Source organism: Megalops cyprinoides, chromosome 2 (assembly GCF_013368585.1).
Source record: "Megalops cyprinoides isolate fMegCyp1 chromosome 2, fMegCyp1.pri, whole genome shotgun sequence".
NCBI classification, from domain to species: Eukaryota; Metazoa; Chordata; class Actinopteri; order Elopiformes; family Megalopidae; genus Megalops; species Megalops cyprinoides.
The window spans coordinates 48,374,434-48,391,161 of record NC_050584.1 but is presented as its reverse complement, the minus strand read 5'-3'; the positions used below and the strand labels follow the sequence as shown (position 1 = coordinate 48,391,161).

The 16,728-nt window shown below is 35.2% G+C and overlaps 1 protein-coding gene across 1 annotated transcript in view; it reads left to right on the top strand.

Moving 5' to 3' along the window:
• The window catches only part of negr1 (neuronal growth regulator 1), a 200,924-nt gene that overhangs the window by 67,040 nt on the left and 117,156 nt on the right, over positions 1-16,728 (top strand). Inside the window, exon 2 of the mRNA XM_036520832.1 lies at positions 5,740-5,978. Within this exon, the coding sequence (XP_036376725.1) occupies positions 5,740-5,978 (239 nt within the window). The remainder of the gene's footprint in view (positions 1-5,739; positions 5,979-16,728) is intronic.

Genomic DNA, 16,728 nt, shown 5'->3' with positions numbered 1-16,728 from the left:
ATGGTTAGGACCCAGACTTTTTTCTGAACCATGTGACTTGCGGGGGTTTCAAAGTATTTTTCAGCCATCCTGCAGGAATCCTTGTAGGCACTTCAGTCTCTGCAAGCTTGGTACAATTAGCGCATGCATGTGAAGAATTATACAATTATCAGTTGTATAATTGTAACAATTAGGAGTTCATCAGTGCAAAACAAAAATTGGTGCAGTTGTGGGCAACTGGAGGAGGAAATGAAACATGGATGCACGAACACTGTCAAGAAACATTTTTTAGAGTGAGTGAGTACAACATTATCTGCCTGGTACACTTCATATTGATGGATGTAATTTATTCTGCACAATTTGCAATTCATCATTAAACCACACACAAAAGATAATCAACTGGTATTAAAAATCTAACTCTGACATTAATGCAAGCACGGTTTAATCCTCAAAAACAAAAAACAAAGGGTGAAAGAAAGACGTCATTCATGATTTGATAGATGTACTTGTCTGTGCAAGTATTCCCCTTGAGAAAGTAGATCAGCCAAAATTGCATATTTTTAAACAAGCAGACAATACACATTGCGGCATTTCAATGAGCCAGTCAAATTCAGAAGGTTTGACTGGTAACTTGCAAGAAATCAGAATCAAACAACTTATATACAAAAATGTTCTGTATTCACTGTGTAATAGTGAAAAGTCATAATTCTTTCTATATTTTTTATGGCTGATGCAGTTCATCTGAACTCTGTGAATTACTCCTCAGTGGCAGATAGTGAAGACTGAGAAATTATTTTTCTCCCTTTACTGCCAGTGGTTGGATCTGTGTTTACCTGAAGCATCTCAAGTACTCCTGAGCTCTCCATACCAGCACACCAAAGAGGCCCCTTTGGTGCTGTTGTAAAGGAGGGTGAGAAAAGACCCAACTGTTACAATGCTCATCATAAGATACAGTGAATTTAAAAGCCATGCAATAAAATACAGCTCAAATATACATCAAATATATTAAATATTCCAAGGTCATATTGATGTCAGAAATGCGATACCTTAATTCCAGCCCATCCCAGATATTTTCCCTGTTTGGGTCAATGAGAAAAGGGGGGGGGGACTACACCATCCAACAGTAGGTGAGGTACCGTCTCCTCCTGTTTTCTGACAAATGAATATGGAATACTGGAGCAGTCTAATATGGAGGGCTCGACAATATTTGTTGGCTGTTACCAGTTCTATTCTACCAATGCTGCGATAAGTATGTCTTTCTATGGGAAAGTTTCAACGGTATCAGCAATCCATGAAAGAAAAGACATAAACCAGCTGACAATTATTTAATGTAACTACACATCTTAAACCTTTTATTAACTACAAAATTTGTAACATTGGACTGTCTTTCACTAAACCAATGTTCTTGCTTCAAATAGCTTTTTGTTTTATGCTACATTTTATATGCTAGCGCTGGTTAATGAGTTACTGAAGTAATATTCTATATATCCCCACCCCTTTAAACAAAGAAACTATTCTATACTCACATTTCTGATAAACAATTTAACAGAATAGCACAGCATTGCTACAGAATAAGACTGTAAGGCTGAATTAATGGTAATTAAATATATCATTAAGATGACTGAGGTAGCTTCAAACAGATGCTGCCTCTAAGTGCTGGTCTAGGACCTTGTGCTGTTCAGCTTATACTGGTTAACAACAGAAGTGTGGTTGGGGAATCTGGTCCTAGACACATATGAACTTTAATAAAATACAAGCGGACAATAGAAATGTAGAAGCTTTTATCTTCTGTATAAACTTATACGTGTTACAAATGCACAGGGACATGCAACTGAAAGGGAACATAATCATCCCTTCTGAAATGCCTATGAATACATTCTTTAGCATCAGATCATATTGCATTAGATAGCACCATCATGGCATTAATGTTGCTAATGTTCCCTCCAAGGTATCAAATAAAGAGTACAGGCAGCTGAGGAGAGTTAAACATGAAATGGTTTAAATAGTCAGACTTTATGTAGAGGTTTTCTTAAAAATAGTAGATAATTGTTTTACCACAGTATAAACACAAACACTTCTATGTTCATTTTATGTGTCTGTTTTCTTTTTTATTTGTTGATGCACTGGAAATGTAACAGATTCCCTTGTTTTTTGTTTTTCTTTTTTTGACTTATGATGCCATGCTCATTATGTACTACATCTCTTGACACTTTGGAAAAAAATATTTTGATGGAGAGTTATTTTTGTGTCTCTGCAAATAAATTGGACAGTCAGCGTAATGTTCTAAAATGAACAAAAACTCCTTCAAAACAGTGTCCAGTGTTGCCCAATTACAATTTCCTTTCAAAGAAAAAGAGCCAAAACAAAAAAAGTAACGGTTGGTTTTAAGTTTAAACGGATTGCTGCTGTCTTCAATGTAATCACAGATATTTACGGTAATCCAAACCTCTTGTAATACAAATTATTTGGTTGGATAACAATCTGTCTGTCTAAAATAATTCAGACTGGGATACATAAAAGTGTCACATTGCCATCTCATTAAATACATGTAAAAAGGAATCCTCTGCTGCGATTAGTGAGCTGTACTAAAACGGCTAAGCTTGTTAATCACTAACAACAATTAAAACCAGGCCCAGGGTAATCACAACGTAAATTCTCATCCTACTGTTTCTTTCTCTGTGGAAGCCACTTCTCTCTTATATAGTGCTGTATCAATTATGACTGGCTTTCTTCCTCAGAAATAGATTAACATCATCAAGTGTAACCAAAAGGAGGTAACTTTTAATTGTCTTGTTTGTGGAAAGATAGCCTTGGAAAGTGTCTCAACAAACTTAGTGAAGTGCTTTAGTTAAAATGTTTAAATGTGATTTTTAAATTTTACATTGCTCTTTGAAAATAATACTTTAATATAAATACATTTTTTTCATATTACAGTATGAGACATGTAGTATCAGTATGTTTTACATTGTACATGGCATTGCTTAGTTCATCTGGGGGAAACCAAAGTTCTTGAAGTAATAAGAATGTAATGCTTCTAGTGAGATTGGAGTGAGATTCAGCACATTGACTCACATGATGTAGGATGTTATAGTTTGTGTTTTCCACTGCTTGAGTCTGTTAAATTGCTTCAGGAGTCTATATGAATTTCAGTAAAAAGTGGAACAAAGTCACAAATTTCAAAGGATTTTGCATACATTAAAAATGTATGTATCCTCGACCTAGGGTTTTAATTTACCAAGGTCTTAATATAGTGTCAAGTATATGCAAATCCCATTTGCCCTTAATCTCCTACAGAATAGGTTTTCTTCTCAATCTGAATTTTAATTCACAGTGAGTTTATAATCTGAAATCATCTGTTCTTCTCTTAGAGTGTGCTCCTGCTCTTTTACATCGCACAACCATAATGTTGACTCATCTCTATTAAATTTACTTTGTAATAATGTTGACACTGTGGAATGGTGTTGAGTGCATCCAATGAAAAACATAAAACACACATTCCTAGGACAAGTACAGAATATAATACTTCACCCTATTTACAAACAATCCAGTTAAGTTCTAATTCAAAAATATCCTTTTTATGCATGCATAGTTACCGTTATTCACATTAGCAGTTTTATTGAAAATTTAACACACACTGATATTGACAATAGTACTCAACTGTAATAATGACTCAGGCAAATATCTAATAGCACTACTGTTTTGCAATGGAAAGTGTCACATTTGATAGTGGAATACTTTAAGCCCATTAGCAAGAATTCCTGGTACAAGTTCAAGTCATTACTTAATAAATTAATCTCTGCCTCAAGAGAGAACCTTTCAAAAGTGTGCATATTGTCTTAGCCAAATGTTAAAATCAGCTTACAGTGGAACACTAAGCCATGTTTGTAGGATAAAATATTTCAAATACTCATGCCAGGAAACATATTTACTTTGTATGAACCATTCAACTGAATAGACAGTTTCAAAAGAAAATACAAATCTGGGTCAAACCTATGCTCCAGCTATAATTATGGCTCACTCATGTAGTGCCTAAATGAGTTTGGATAAAAGGATTAGAGCCTGCTTTGCTTAATGACTGCCATACTGTAATTAACGGTGGCATTTAATCATTTTCGATTCATAAGAAGGTGCTCAACACACTTATACTTTTTGTCTTCCACATTATAACTGAAGTGAATAAAATAGGTGTGCATTGTGAGTCAAAATACAAAATGTTTCAAATGAGTCCATCATTCAGAAGCCATTTTGAAGAAACAAGCAAAATTTTTTTTACCTGAAACACTATGAAGTAGAATATTCCCGATGTAAAATGAGCAATAGAATACAGGGAATGGAGCCAGTAGAATCATTAATGCAGTGCCCTGTGGTGCAATGGAAAGCTTCATACTTTAGCTTCTAAAAGACAGGTGTGTGTAGAGAAAAACTCAATGAATGTGAATGTTTGTGTGGAATTGTTGGGAAGCTCTTTGAGAAGAAATGACACCATTGACTCAGAGAAGTTTACAGGGATGAAAAATAGACTACAATCATGACCTGATTGCAGTGGGTTTTCAAATCGTCACTGAGTTCACTATCCCTTTTGAATGTTAGTAAATAAACACCTGGAGAGACATTTTTGATATGAATGCATTTCTATTTTCTACCTGATGTCTATGTTTAATAGTCAGTGGACTTTTGCAGTGGAAATCAGTATCTATTGCATTTGCATCCACTCTCACTGTTGCTTTACTGATTTCATATACATATGTACTCCAGTTAGCTATGCTATGATGTGGAACAGGCTGAGAATATAGGAGTATTATGGGGTGTTCTATGTTAGTGCTGTTTTGGGGTTTGCATGGGTGGGACTTCCTTCTGCACCAGTCCAGTAATTATGCATTGTCTGCTGTTGACCAGGGTGCTTACATTGTGCCTAGAGCCGTATGTGTCCTTTGGGCTACAGAGTGCTACAGAGGCCATTGTCCTCCACTGTATGCTTCATAGTAATTTTCTTGGCCCAAATGAACAGGGCTTAGCAGAAGATGCCAAACTGATTTCCTGTGTGGCAGCATTGCTTGAGTTGGCACAGTAAATGATGTGGTCACAATTATTAAACAATGACTGGAGTGCAGTTTTTTTTCCTCATTATGTTTCTATTTTGGAAAGTGGCCATGTTGTGTTTCCCAGCAAAAGCTACAGTTCGGTTTCACAAGTTAAAATCGCATGGAAGCAAATGAGCTTTTGACAGAAAAAGTGAAGGTTTGCACTCTGTGGGAAATTGTGTGCACTTTCGATATTTTGGTTTAACAGTTATGCTTCAATGCTGCTTTAATATATGGTGAAATGTATAACAGAGGCATGATACAAAAGAGCCCATCTTGGTGCCACTTTTCCACTGGGAAGGGATGCATGAAGCCATACATAATGGATTATAATCTTTTTTTTTTTTTTTTTAAGAAAAGACCAACACATCAGGCAAAACCTTGCTAGTGTGCCTTTTTTATTCAGATACCTCAGAGTTTTATACAGACTGTCATGGAAGAATTGAGCTGAGTATTTTTATTACAAACCCAAAAATGATTAAATTACAATTTTAATTTCAGTCACACATACTTTATGTCATCAGTGGGAGGTAATTTATTTTTTTTGTTATGATTTAAAAAATAATAATAGGAAATCCAAGCTTACATGTGTACTATGAAAAATGTAAAACATTAAGCAAGTCATTGAAAAGTAATACAACTGAAATAAATTTGAATTTATTTTTTCTTACTCTTTCAGGTGTTATCTGTTGGATGGATTCTCAAAAGGAGCGTGGTTGAACCGCTCGAGCATCATCTTTGCGGGGGATGATAAGTGGTCAGTGGACCCTCGAGTGTCCATTGTATCGGGCGTTGGCGACAAACACGAATACAGCCTGCAAATACAGAAAGTGGATGTTACTGACGACGGCCAATACACCTGTTCTGTACAAAGTGAACATAACCCACGATCAAAACACATTCATTTAACAGTAAAAGGTATGTGCTTCTTATTTGAAATGAATGGTATGTTTTATGAGTTTAACACAGCATTGCAGTTCCTGAAGATTTTCTGTAGTTACCTTTGAGTGGCTGTCTGAATTGGAAGGTTTGGCAATATAAGAGCTATTATGGAATCCTGCACGTACTGTTCAATTGTCAGGTACAATTTAAAAAAGGAAGATGTTTCTGCTTTATTTTTCTTTCTCAAGCCCTACGAAGGCCACTGCACACCAGTAATGGATGTGACATGTGAATGTGTTCAATCGTGTGCCATTTTGTCCCTAATGATAAAGGTAAATGGCAGAGGGCCTGGAAAAACTGATGCTTAGAATGAGCTGATTGGTTTACGGAGACAGCTACAGCTGGACCAGCTGGATCACTCTGGACCCTGTAGTGCTCGTCCATCTTGTCATCATTCTGTTTCCTTGTGCATTTATTCAGGTTTAAGTTGTGGTTGAGTTAGTATCATAGCCCATCCAGAATTCAGTGCTATGAATTTGACAGTGCTTTATTTCCATTGGGTTAACAGTTGTATTATAAAGGCATGTACTTGTTTTAACGCAACATTTTGTTGCTACATATTTACCTCAAACACAGAGTTCATGTGTTTGATGGCAACTTTTGGTAACTGCACTATTGATAATGATGCACAGAGGTGATTTTTGGTCATGTTGTACTCAGCTACAGTTATTGACCAGAGGTAATATCAAAAAGGGTATAATTTAAAATGATACACATTTACAGTTTGGTGCGGTGTAGATAAAATGAAAACCATCAAATCAGGAGTAAGTCTCCTTAAAGGCTAAAATGTGCTTGTTGTCAGGAATTGTTTTTTGGTTTTCAGGAAATGTTCTGAGAAAAGGCCCTTCATTCAAGAAGGTAAATTGATTAACCAAACAGTGCAGAATAAAGGTTAATACTGTTTGGCCAATTACAGCTCAAATCACACCCTTGCCCCATCAGTTGTAATTAAGTATCTTAAAGAACATCATAGGGAGTGGAGCTCACTCTGATGCATGTGTTGGAGACATTTTCCCTATCCAAAGCATTTCTCACATCTCCTAACCCCTCTATACGTGCAATTGTACAATGGCTCATGCTGTGGTTGCTACCCTTATGAAAATGACACTGTGAGTGAATGTCTGTATATTTTTCTCTCAGGTACTGTTGCTGGACTCAGGGGACAGATATTTGCTATGAGCCATACCTAAGCTGTAATATTAATCAGGGCATGATATACACAATATGATAGGGAGAAAAAGCTCATTTACCCAGCAGGGTCAATTAGTTTAACAACCTGTAATAACAATTAGGGAACCTTCAAATACCACAGTGCTATCAACAGTCTTAAGGCAAGGCCTGACTTTGTTGTACTGTGATTTCTAAGGTTGTTTTTTCATTAACAATACTGGCACTTAATGGTAAGAGGTGTATCCGATACCATCTGTACAGAAATGTATTTTACACTCTTTTTAGCACTTTGCCACTCTGATACCACTTATTTCAGAGTCTTTGTTTATGCTTTATTTTTGTGTAACAGTCCACACACTGCTGGGGTAGTTCAGGTAATATGAAGATAATAATGCAGTTACCACGTTCACATCATATAATTAATGCTTTATCACAAATTTGGTACAAGTGAGCATGTGTGTTCATTAGTAGTTTATTATTAGGGTTATTTAAAAAATTATGACCATAGATAATGGAAAGTTGTGCAATTTGTCTGTATTTTCATTACTTGAAAGAGGCACCAAAATTTAATGAGCAGATACTTCCATTAGCTTTCTACAGTACTACTTGCTTTGTGTAGTTCAAACAGATTTTGTAGGATTAATGCCCTTTCATCAAAGTTTATATGTAAGAGATTTTAATGATGCTAATTTGGATGAGTCTATTTGTAAAAGGATGGTGCTGCAGAGATTTGGATGTTTATCATGAGCTCATATGAGATGTGCAGTGTGTGAAGGTATGACGAATAGTCTAAGGTCATTTGCTGTGATGGACTAATGCCTGATACCCGGGGATGTCCTAAAATGGATTCTGTACTGTTGAGAGTCATGTCACCAATGTGAAGATTGCTCATTCAGATTCATGATGTTTGATATTTCAATACATTCTTTATACATTAAATTAAATCTTTGAGTGAAAGACCAATAACTCGCTGACTTGACTTTTTCCACATGGACAGTGTTTATGAAAAGGGTAGAAAGCCGAGAGCAGCACTCTAAACAGCTTAGCTTTCCCAGAGTGTGTTTCATCATTTTTGACCAAACATTACCTGAAAAATCCTTTCATCTACAGAGATCCAACAGTGCAAATCTGAAATCACTTTTGTCTGGCAGCTGTTCATATCTTCGTGCCAGCATAGGCCTTTTCAAAACATGTCTTTGACTTGAGACTAACAAAAGCAGGATTCTCAAAATATAAACATATAAGTAAAAATACTCAGTAAAAACATTTATGTGTCTGCTTTTAGCGACACATTGTAGTACTTTCCAAAATGTTCATTTCAGAATTTGATAGTGTGAAATGTTGCTCAAGAGAAATTACTTGCATGGCCATGACCCTTGAAATAATGAAAATAAAAACAGAACATATAATCTCTGTTAACTCACAATTCTTAATGCCATTTTTACACATTGATTCATTGCTTTGCTTCATCTCTTTGGATTAGATGGTATATACATTTCTCCATGCTTCAGATAAAATACATTCAGATAAAATTCATGCTAACTAGACTGCTGTACAGATCTTGCACCACATAAGTATTAAATCTAACAAGTTGCATTTGCCATGGGGCCTTTCGAAAGGCATTGCAAATGAGATCTTAACCCATATTTACAAAATCAAGCTTGATAAATATATTTATGTCCTCATTTTCATCTTTGGAAAACTGCAAAAGTTGTTTTGACACGCTTTCACGGCACTAATTGACAAGGTAGACCACATTATTATTGTCTGCTGTGAAGGTAATTGGCCAGTGTCTGAATAAGTGCATGGATGCTTCCTTATTTGGTTCTGCAGTGCCAGGTAGTGCCCATCATGCAAATGTGTCTTATTCTCTCTCTGCAGATATAGGTGAAGTACTAAAGCATGTACTGCAGGTTTGGTCATAATAAATGTTTTTTTTTTGTCTGTTATAAGAAAAGGAAACCTTCTCAAGACAAACTGTAAGATCCTAGGGTTCATCACATGTTGTAAATACATTCTTATTTTATTTGATTGTCTGATATGTATTATGGTTGTCATAAGCCATTATGTCTATCTACAAATGCTAAAAGCAATAGAAAGCATTATGAATGGTTTTGAATGAATATCAAGTCATTATGAATTCATTAATTTAGCTATATAGTGCTTTATATTCATATACACTTCAAATAAAGTGTATGAATATCAATTTTGTTGTTGCATGAATTACCAAAAAAACCACTAAAGTTAAATGATTCATTAGTTGTTGGAAATACAGTGTGTATTTTAGTCAGAGTTGACCATTTCTGTAATGTCAATCATAATTAAAGGTGGGGATTATATTTCTCTGCAATTTTTTTTGTTTATTCTGCATGAGAAAATGTAATATATAATACAGGTTGTAATTGCAACATATCTTTTGAGTCAATTCTACTATTCAAATTGATATTGAAGTCCAGACTTTTGTGTGCTAGAGGACTCCGGATGCATTGTAAGATGACTTATGATCTACTGAAAATTCACTGCAGTTGATAAATGTCTTTGGCCAAATCAGTGACAAGCTGCTTATGTTGGTAAAGAAAATTATTCATTATAATAGCAGACACTTGTTCATGTCTGTATGTATATGGGTCTGCAGATGCTTTGCCACCTCTTCAACTCCATGCCAACAGTTTTTTTCTTCTTGGAAGGCTTTGTCAAACATTTTCATTTTGAATTATTACTTGCTGTGATCCATCGCTCTGTGCATATAGCTTTCACTAGACAAAGTGCTTTTTTTCCTCTCTTGAAATGTAGTGAAGGATAGAATTCTGTCACGTTCTATTTACTTGTCATTTTAACCATAACATAAGCTAATGATGAGGCATGGAATATAAAAACCAAATAATGTCAATTTTAATTATGAACCTACGCATATTGTAATGTCATAAGAGGTTGTGCAGGAAGTGTGTGTGTGTGTGCATACATACATATATAACTCTCCATATAGGTTCAATGATGCTTAAATCTGGCTATTGGTGATAGAATAGAAGGTGGTCCTGATGTTAATGACACCAACCTTGAATCCTTTTGTCAGTTTGTATGGGAGTGTTATCGTCTTGGAATATGGGAACATTTTGGGGATCACATATGGGATCACATTGCTTGTACCTCATTGTGTATCATCATCAATCCTTATGGACAAAGAGTTACAATCATCACCATACTTCATAAAAGATTTGCAATATATCTTTTATGGTCTTTTATATCTTTTATATACTGTATATGCAAATTGTAAGAAAGAAAAAACAATTTACCCATAAAATTGTCTCAAAATTCGCTACTTTATCTACATCAATGAAAAATATGTCCATTGACTACCCTCATATTCAAATTGCTGTATCATTGCCAACCATTTTATTTCAGTGTAACTGCAGTAATATGTTTATTGGATTATTCAGTTCATATTCATATAATGCCAAAGAAAGTACACACATACACACACACACACACACACACACACACAAATGGAAATGCTTATAGTGGGCCCCTTGCCCTTTCAAAATCCTTTAATCCCAGTGTGACATTTATCTTCCTTAGGCATCCTGTGCCACCTCGACAAATTATAGTTTTGCATCTGAGCTTTTCTCCTTAAGGTTTATTGCCATGAAGTGGTACCCATGAGACTGCGAAAATTATTTAATTCAGAAAGCTTTACCAGTCATGCATTACAGCTCAGAAGGATGTCTTGGTTTAAAGGGCATATCTGACTACCTCATTTCCCTTAGTCTTATAGTTGTCTCAGAAATGCAATGTATTATTGTAGGTTGTCCCATCATATTAATGTTCAGGTGAAACATATGGTATTTTGTGTGCAGTTATTATTATTGTTGTTATTATTATTATTATTAGTAGTAGTAGTAGAAATAGTGACAAAAAAAGTTGAACTGGAGAGAGAGCATATTGTAGTAAATTCTTACATTTTTACACGTTTCCACAGTTGGCATATGCTTCTTTGTTGTTAAAGTGTAATTAAAATGAAATATGATTGTGACTTTAGATACTGCATCTCATACAACCCCAGTGTCCATTTCACACCAAACCGCTCATTACATGTAATTGCAGTGGAAAGTTACACATTTCAATTAACCTATTAGCTTGAAAAAATGTTGATAGGGCAAAACTGGGATTTATTCCCATTTTTGGTATGATTTTGCCCAGTGATAAGCATTCAAGAGTTTTGTTATGACTGCTTTTAGCTCTGTTTGAGTAGGTCATACAAAAATCAACATTCCAGGTAGGAGTGGTAGTGGTCATAAGGTTGGGCAAATCCTATAGTTGTCTGAGGAAATGATATTGTCATGGAGATGAGACAGGTATGGCTAAGGTCCCCTCCTCACCCCTGATCACCAAATAAATATTATTTGATGGAGTTGTCTAAGGGGAGCTTTAATTAACCTGGGAATTTGTGTATTTAAATCCTTTGTTGTTTTAATCCTGTAGCTGTTTAATAATAATTTACTTATCACTCATTGTATAACAATATGCCATGACAAAATATGGAATATACCTTTGGTGAAAAGGTGAAATGTTTAATAACTGCCATGTGTGTAACATGTTTCATAATGGAACATACTTGGACCAATATTTGGGCTTAAACTACAACATCTGAACAAATTGCCCTTTTCTATTATTCTGTGCTGACACTATGGATTTTGTAGGTTTTTAAAGTGAAATACTATAGCAACTTTAATGTCCCGTGGTTCACAACCTATCAATCAGTGTGTTAGAGACTCTCATCTTTGAGAGAGTCTAGTTTTCCATTTCCATATTATAGAAAATCAGAGTGGAGACAGGACAAACTGGCAGCGTTGTTAAAAATAACCATGGATATTGAGTTGTTTCTTTGTTTATTGAATGTATTGGCTCAGGGAGAAGAATCTGATTCTTTCATTTTGCCATGAGACAACTCTAACTAGGGAGAGTCATTAGTGTCACTTCTGTTAGATTCACAAAATATATAAAATTCTGGCTTTGATTTCAGGGTTTAGCAGTGTATAATTACAGGGTACAGCATAAAGCCCTAGCAGATCTGTATCAACGCTTGATACCATACTTCGGAGACTTTGAGACTGTCATTCTCAATTGCTCTTTTATAAATAGATTTAATTTTCTCTGGCTGAAGTTAAAAATAAATGTCAGTCAGATACACTTTCTGAATCTCTAAATTAATTCAGAGAACAAACACTTTTAAATGGCATTTCTTCAATTTACCATTAAAAATGTTTATAAAGGTACAACACCATCAATATTGTATGCTTATAGGTAATTGCATCTTCGGTCTCCCACTAACTTAATTCAGAATAAATTACATGCTAGAGAATAATGGTTAAATTGCATTGGAAATAGCACTATTTAAAGTGCTAAAACCTGATAGGCTTAAATGTATCTGTTGTGAAATCCTCACTATTTCTTACTTGCCAATTAATCCCCTGCTTTAAGGCATGGAAAATCACTAAGTTTTCAACCTTTGAAATGTAAAAAAGTTCAACTCCTCATGCCAATAACTCAAATCTGTATGGATTCTGTATGAAAACATTCACATTACTCTGTAAAGGCATACAGAAAAACTGTTCAAAATGCTGTTTGATTCTTCCTTGCATTTCATCAATTGCTCATTTCACTGTGTTACACATACTCATCACTGAGTGTTCACAGTGTGAAAGAATGACCATTTTTCTGTTATGGTGTTGTTGGCAATTTCATGTATATTAACATGATTTTGAGTTCATACTTAACATATTTAGGTCTCTGCACAACTAGCAAAACTGAAATTAATGAAAAACAATGTAACAGGCTTTAATCACTTTTTCCAAAAAGGACAAAGCACTTTAGAGGTATATATAGTGGTTTGTATTTAATTATATTTGTTATGAATATATGCAGTTCGCCAAAAATTGCAATCAAAATTTGCCATTAATAAACACAAAGAAAAACAACAACATGGTCATAACTTGTATTATAGGAAAGATGCATTAATCAGGTGAGTGACCTGAAATTTCAACAGAGAACAAAACTTTGAGTTAACGTTAAGTAATTGACATTCGAGTCTTTCAAACTGTTCAAGTATCAGACAGGCAAGTGAAAGAGACATCTCCTATCAACGTTTCAAAATTTTAAGTGTTTTTAATAAAGTCTTACTAAAAGAAAATGTTCATTTTGGTCAGTAAACCATAGCACATAGCAAGTGTGTTTGCAAAGAATAAAGGTAATGATGGTTAACTTTATGGCTGTTTAATGTGTGAACTGAATTGACATCAGATAGCTAGAATTATTTCTTTTTACAGGATTAATTTTTGGGCATTTTTTGTATTAATTTATCTATGATATGTGGTTGCTGGACATAAATGCAGTGTTGGATTATGGAACTGCAGTATCAAATGACATTCTATTGTTTCTGTGTGTGTGTGTGTGTGTTTGTGTGCACGTTCGCACATGTGTGTGCACCATATGAGCATACAGTTCTGGAATTAAAAATTTATCCACTGGCTCATCATAAACGCTGAACCTGATATCCACTAGTCTTTCAGGTTTGCCCCAAGTAAAGCAAGCCCTCATGTTTTTCTTTCTTAATCTGCTGTAATTTACCATATTGTTCCTCATGCTAAGGGAAAGGGTATGTGTATCACTGGCCTGGTATCATTTTTCTCCTATCATGATATTGTGCTGGGATTATTCAACACAGATCCATAATAACTTCCCTTGTCAGACTTTCAGGCTAAGCTCTCAGAGTCCTGTATGTCCTGCAGGGTCTACTGTGCATTAAATTTGTACCACTGTGAGAGATGGTGACTCTTGGCAGCAGAAAATATGTTTTAAAATTATCACTCTTTTGTAAGATGGCTACCCATCTCAAAGACTCATCATTCCTAATTAGGCATAGAAGAATATCACAGGAACCACAGTCTGCCCCACAGTCCAATATATCACACTTAACACAGACAGGCAGTAGCAGCAGGACAGCGCCTTGAAATCTCCTCTGTGAAATTCCCCTGCATCCCTGGGAAAATGTCTGAATGGATGAAACACATGGAATCATTTCCCACTACTTATAGTTTTCCATCCATAATCAGCAGAATGAATCAAGTCCAATTGCTCAGCTTTGGTGGATTTCAGGATTTTTGCCCCATTCAGAGCATGCACAAGTCATATAAAATAAGAAGCATGTTTTGTATGTTTGAACCATAATTTACTGTAGAGAGAGAACATTTTACAACAGTGTAACTTGATTTTGTGTATAAGGACATATTTTTCAGCTATAAAGCCTGTTCATTTAAGCATTTATTTGCAACAGAATTATGTATCTAGCTCTTCAGATTTCAACTAGCCTGTAGTCTGCCTCAGTTTTATGTAATATTTAAACAGGTACAGATATGTGCATCTAAAATGACTCCATGTACTTAATTCAAGTCAAGATGCCAAAAATTCATAACTGAGAAAAAGCATTAAACAAACCCTTGGGACACCGAATTCCGGAAAATGGGGCAGAAAACTGGGAACACTTCCACACATACTATGAACTCCCTAATGGGTCTAACAGTAAAAGCTGAGACACTGTTTGGAAACAAAATATGATGATATTTCAGCATGTGCAGGTAGGGTTGTTGAGGGTTTGTTCTTTCAAGTGCTAGCCTCTTGTCATTTTATTTCCTGGCAAAGTGATAATAATAAACAAAAACTGGTAAGAGTAATCTTATAGAAGTACTTTACAAATTAGTCAAGCAATCTTTGCAGAATAAGTTTCACTGCATGTGCCTGAACTCATGCATTATAATATTCTGTACATATTATAAATTGATGTGTAACCTCTATACATACTTCAGACTTTCATGTAGTGCATATGTATTTTATTCAGTATATGTGTATTCATTGCATTGCATATTCTTCCAAATGCTAAACTGAATTCTTTGCACTGGGTGTCAGTGACCCAATCAATAATAAAAAGTTGTATATTACAGCTTCATTCAGCTAAGTGTGTTTTGTCTCATTTGTTTTCATTCAATGAAAACCCAAAAAGCAGTAAATTGAAACCTCACAGCTAAATTTGGTAAAGTACATGGTCATTTTAAAATTTATACAACTTGCATGTTAAATTGCAAGCATCACTTTAGAGCAAATGCTGTGCATGTTCATTAATCCTTTATAATAAACACATAAGGTTTCATCTTCAGATGAAGTCGTCTGATTCCAAAGTTCATCAGAGACTGGCAAGCCATGGTTTGTGGGGGGAGACACCAACAAATCCCTGGATAAGGTTTCAGCATGAAAGTGTTTATGGCCATGATTTGACTCAGAACTAACCCAGTGAAAACACATGTGATAAAGTTAAGATCAAACAGAATTGCTGAAGGAGATGATGCAGTGTGTATCGGGATCAACTGATAGTATATATTTCCCTAAATAGACAGTATTTATATGTCAATGTGTGATACTGAATACAGCCCTGCAGCACCAATGTTGTTGAGATGACAAATAATTAAATCTATGCCTTTGAGATGGTGTGATAGTGTGTTTAGATCTTCATCTACATTCCTCGACTTGTGCCTTGCGAGTAGAAAAAGATGATTTGATGTTATACTATAGAAAGAGGGTTGTTGTGTCCTACTGGGTAATCATGCATGGTCATGCAGATATACATCTATCCACAGGTTCTTGCATCAGGAGTATTGTATTGATACATGTCTTCAACCAAGTAAAGTCTACAGATGAGATGGATAGTACAGGAGTAAGGGATAAAGAATTGTGGATATTTGATCATCTAATTTTACATGTCCATTTTTTGTATTACAATAAGGAACAGGTCATGAGATGCATTATCAGTATATTTAACAGAATTGATAGCTGACCTTGGGTTGAAGACATTAAATCTGATGGAGTCATAATTTTTTTAGACTCTACTGCACGTTTCAGCTGGAAGACTTCTTCCTCCTGTCAGACAGATTTGATCAAGGAAGTTCTATCAGTCTTACATTGAATTGAACACTTGGGAATCAAAGTTTGGCTTGTTTGGCTTCCAGCTGATGTTGGAATGAAAGTGAGAAAAACTGCTGATAGCTGACAGCTCGCAAAAGAGATATTAGGTCTAAATAAGGCCAATGTCGCTGTCCCTCTTAGAAGAAGTTTCTGTTTTTGAATAATAATGTTTTGACAAATATTCATGTTTGTTTCTTTGTTTAGGTGCTCAATATTTTGTTTGGACATTAAAAATAATTTTAAATATGTGGAGTCTTACTGTAATTAGCATTTGTACATAAGATTCAGCTATTAAATGTAGTTTTATTGCCACTAGCTCATTTATTTTCACAGTGGCTCTCTTCGAAGAACTCATATGGTGTGTAGAGCATCATATTGCCTGCCCATCGTTTAACAGTCAGGGTCATTCCTTATCTGGCATCTAATCAATACTGGGGATTATCAGAGAATGAGTGTACTTGTTTTGCAGTGATCAGTCCAGAATAGCCCACACACTTTTTTTTTTAGAATAATCACCAATCCTTTCCACCTCTTAGGTCCTTCCTTG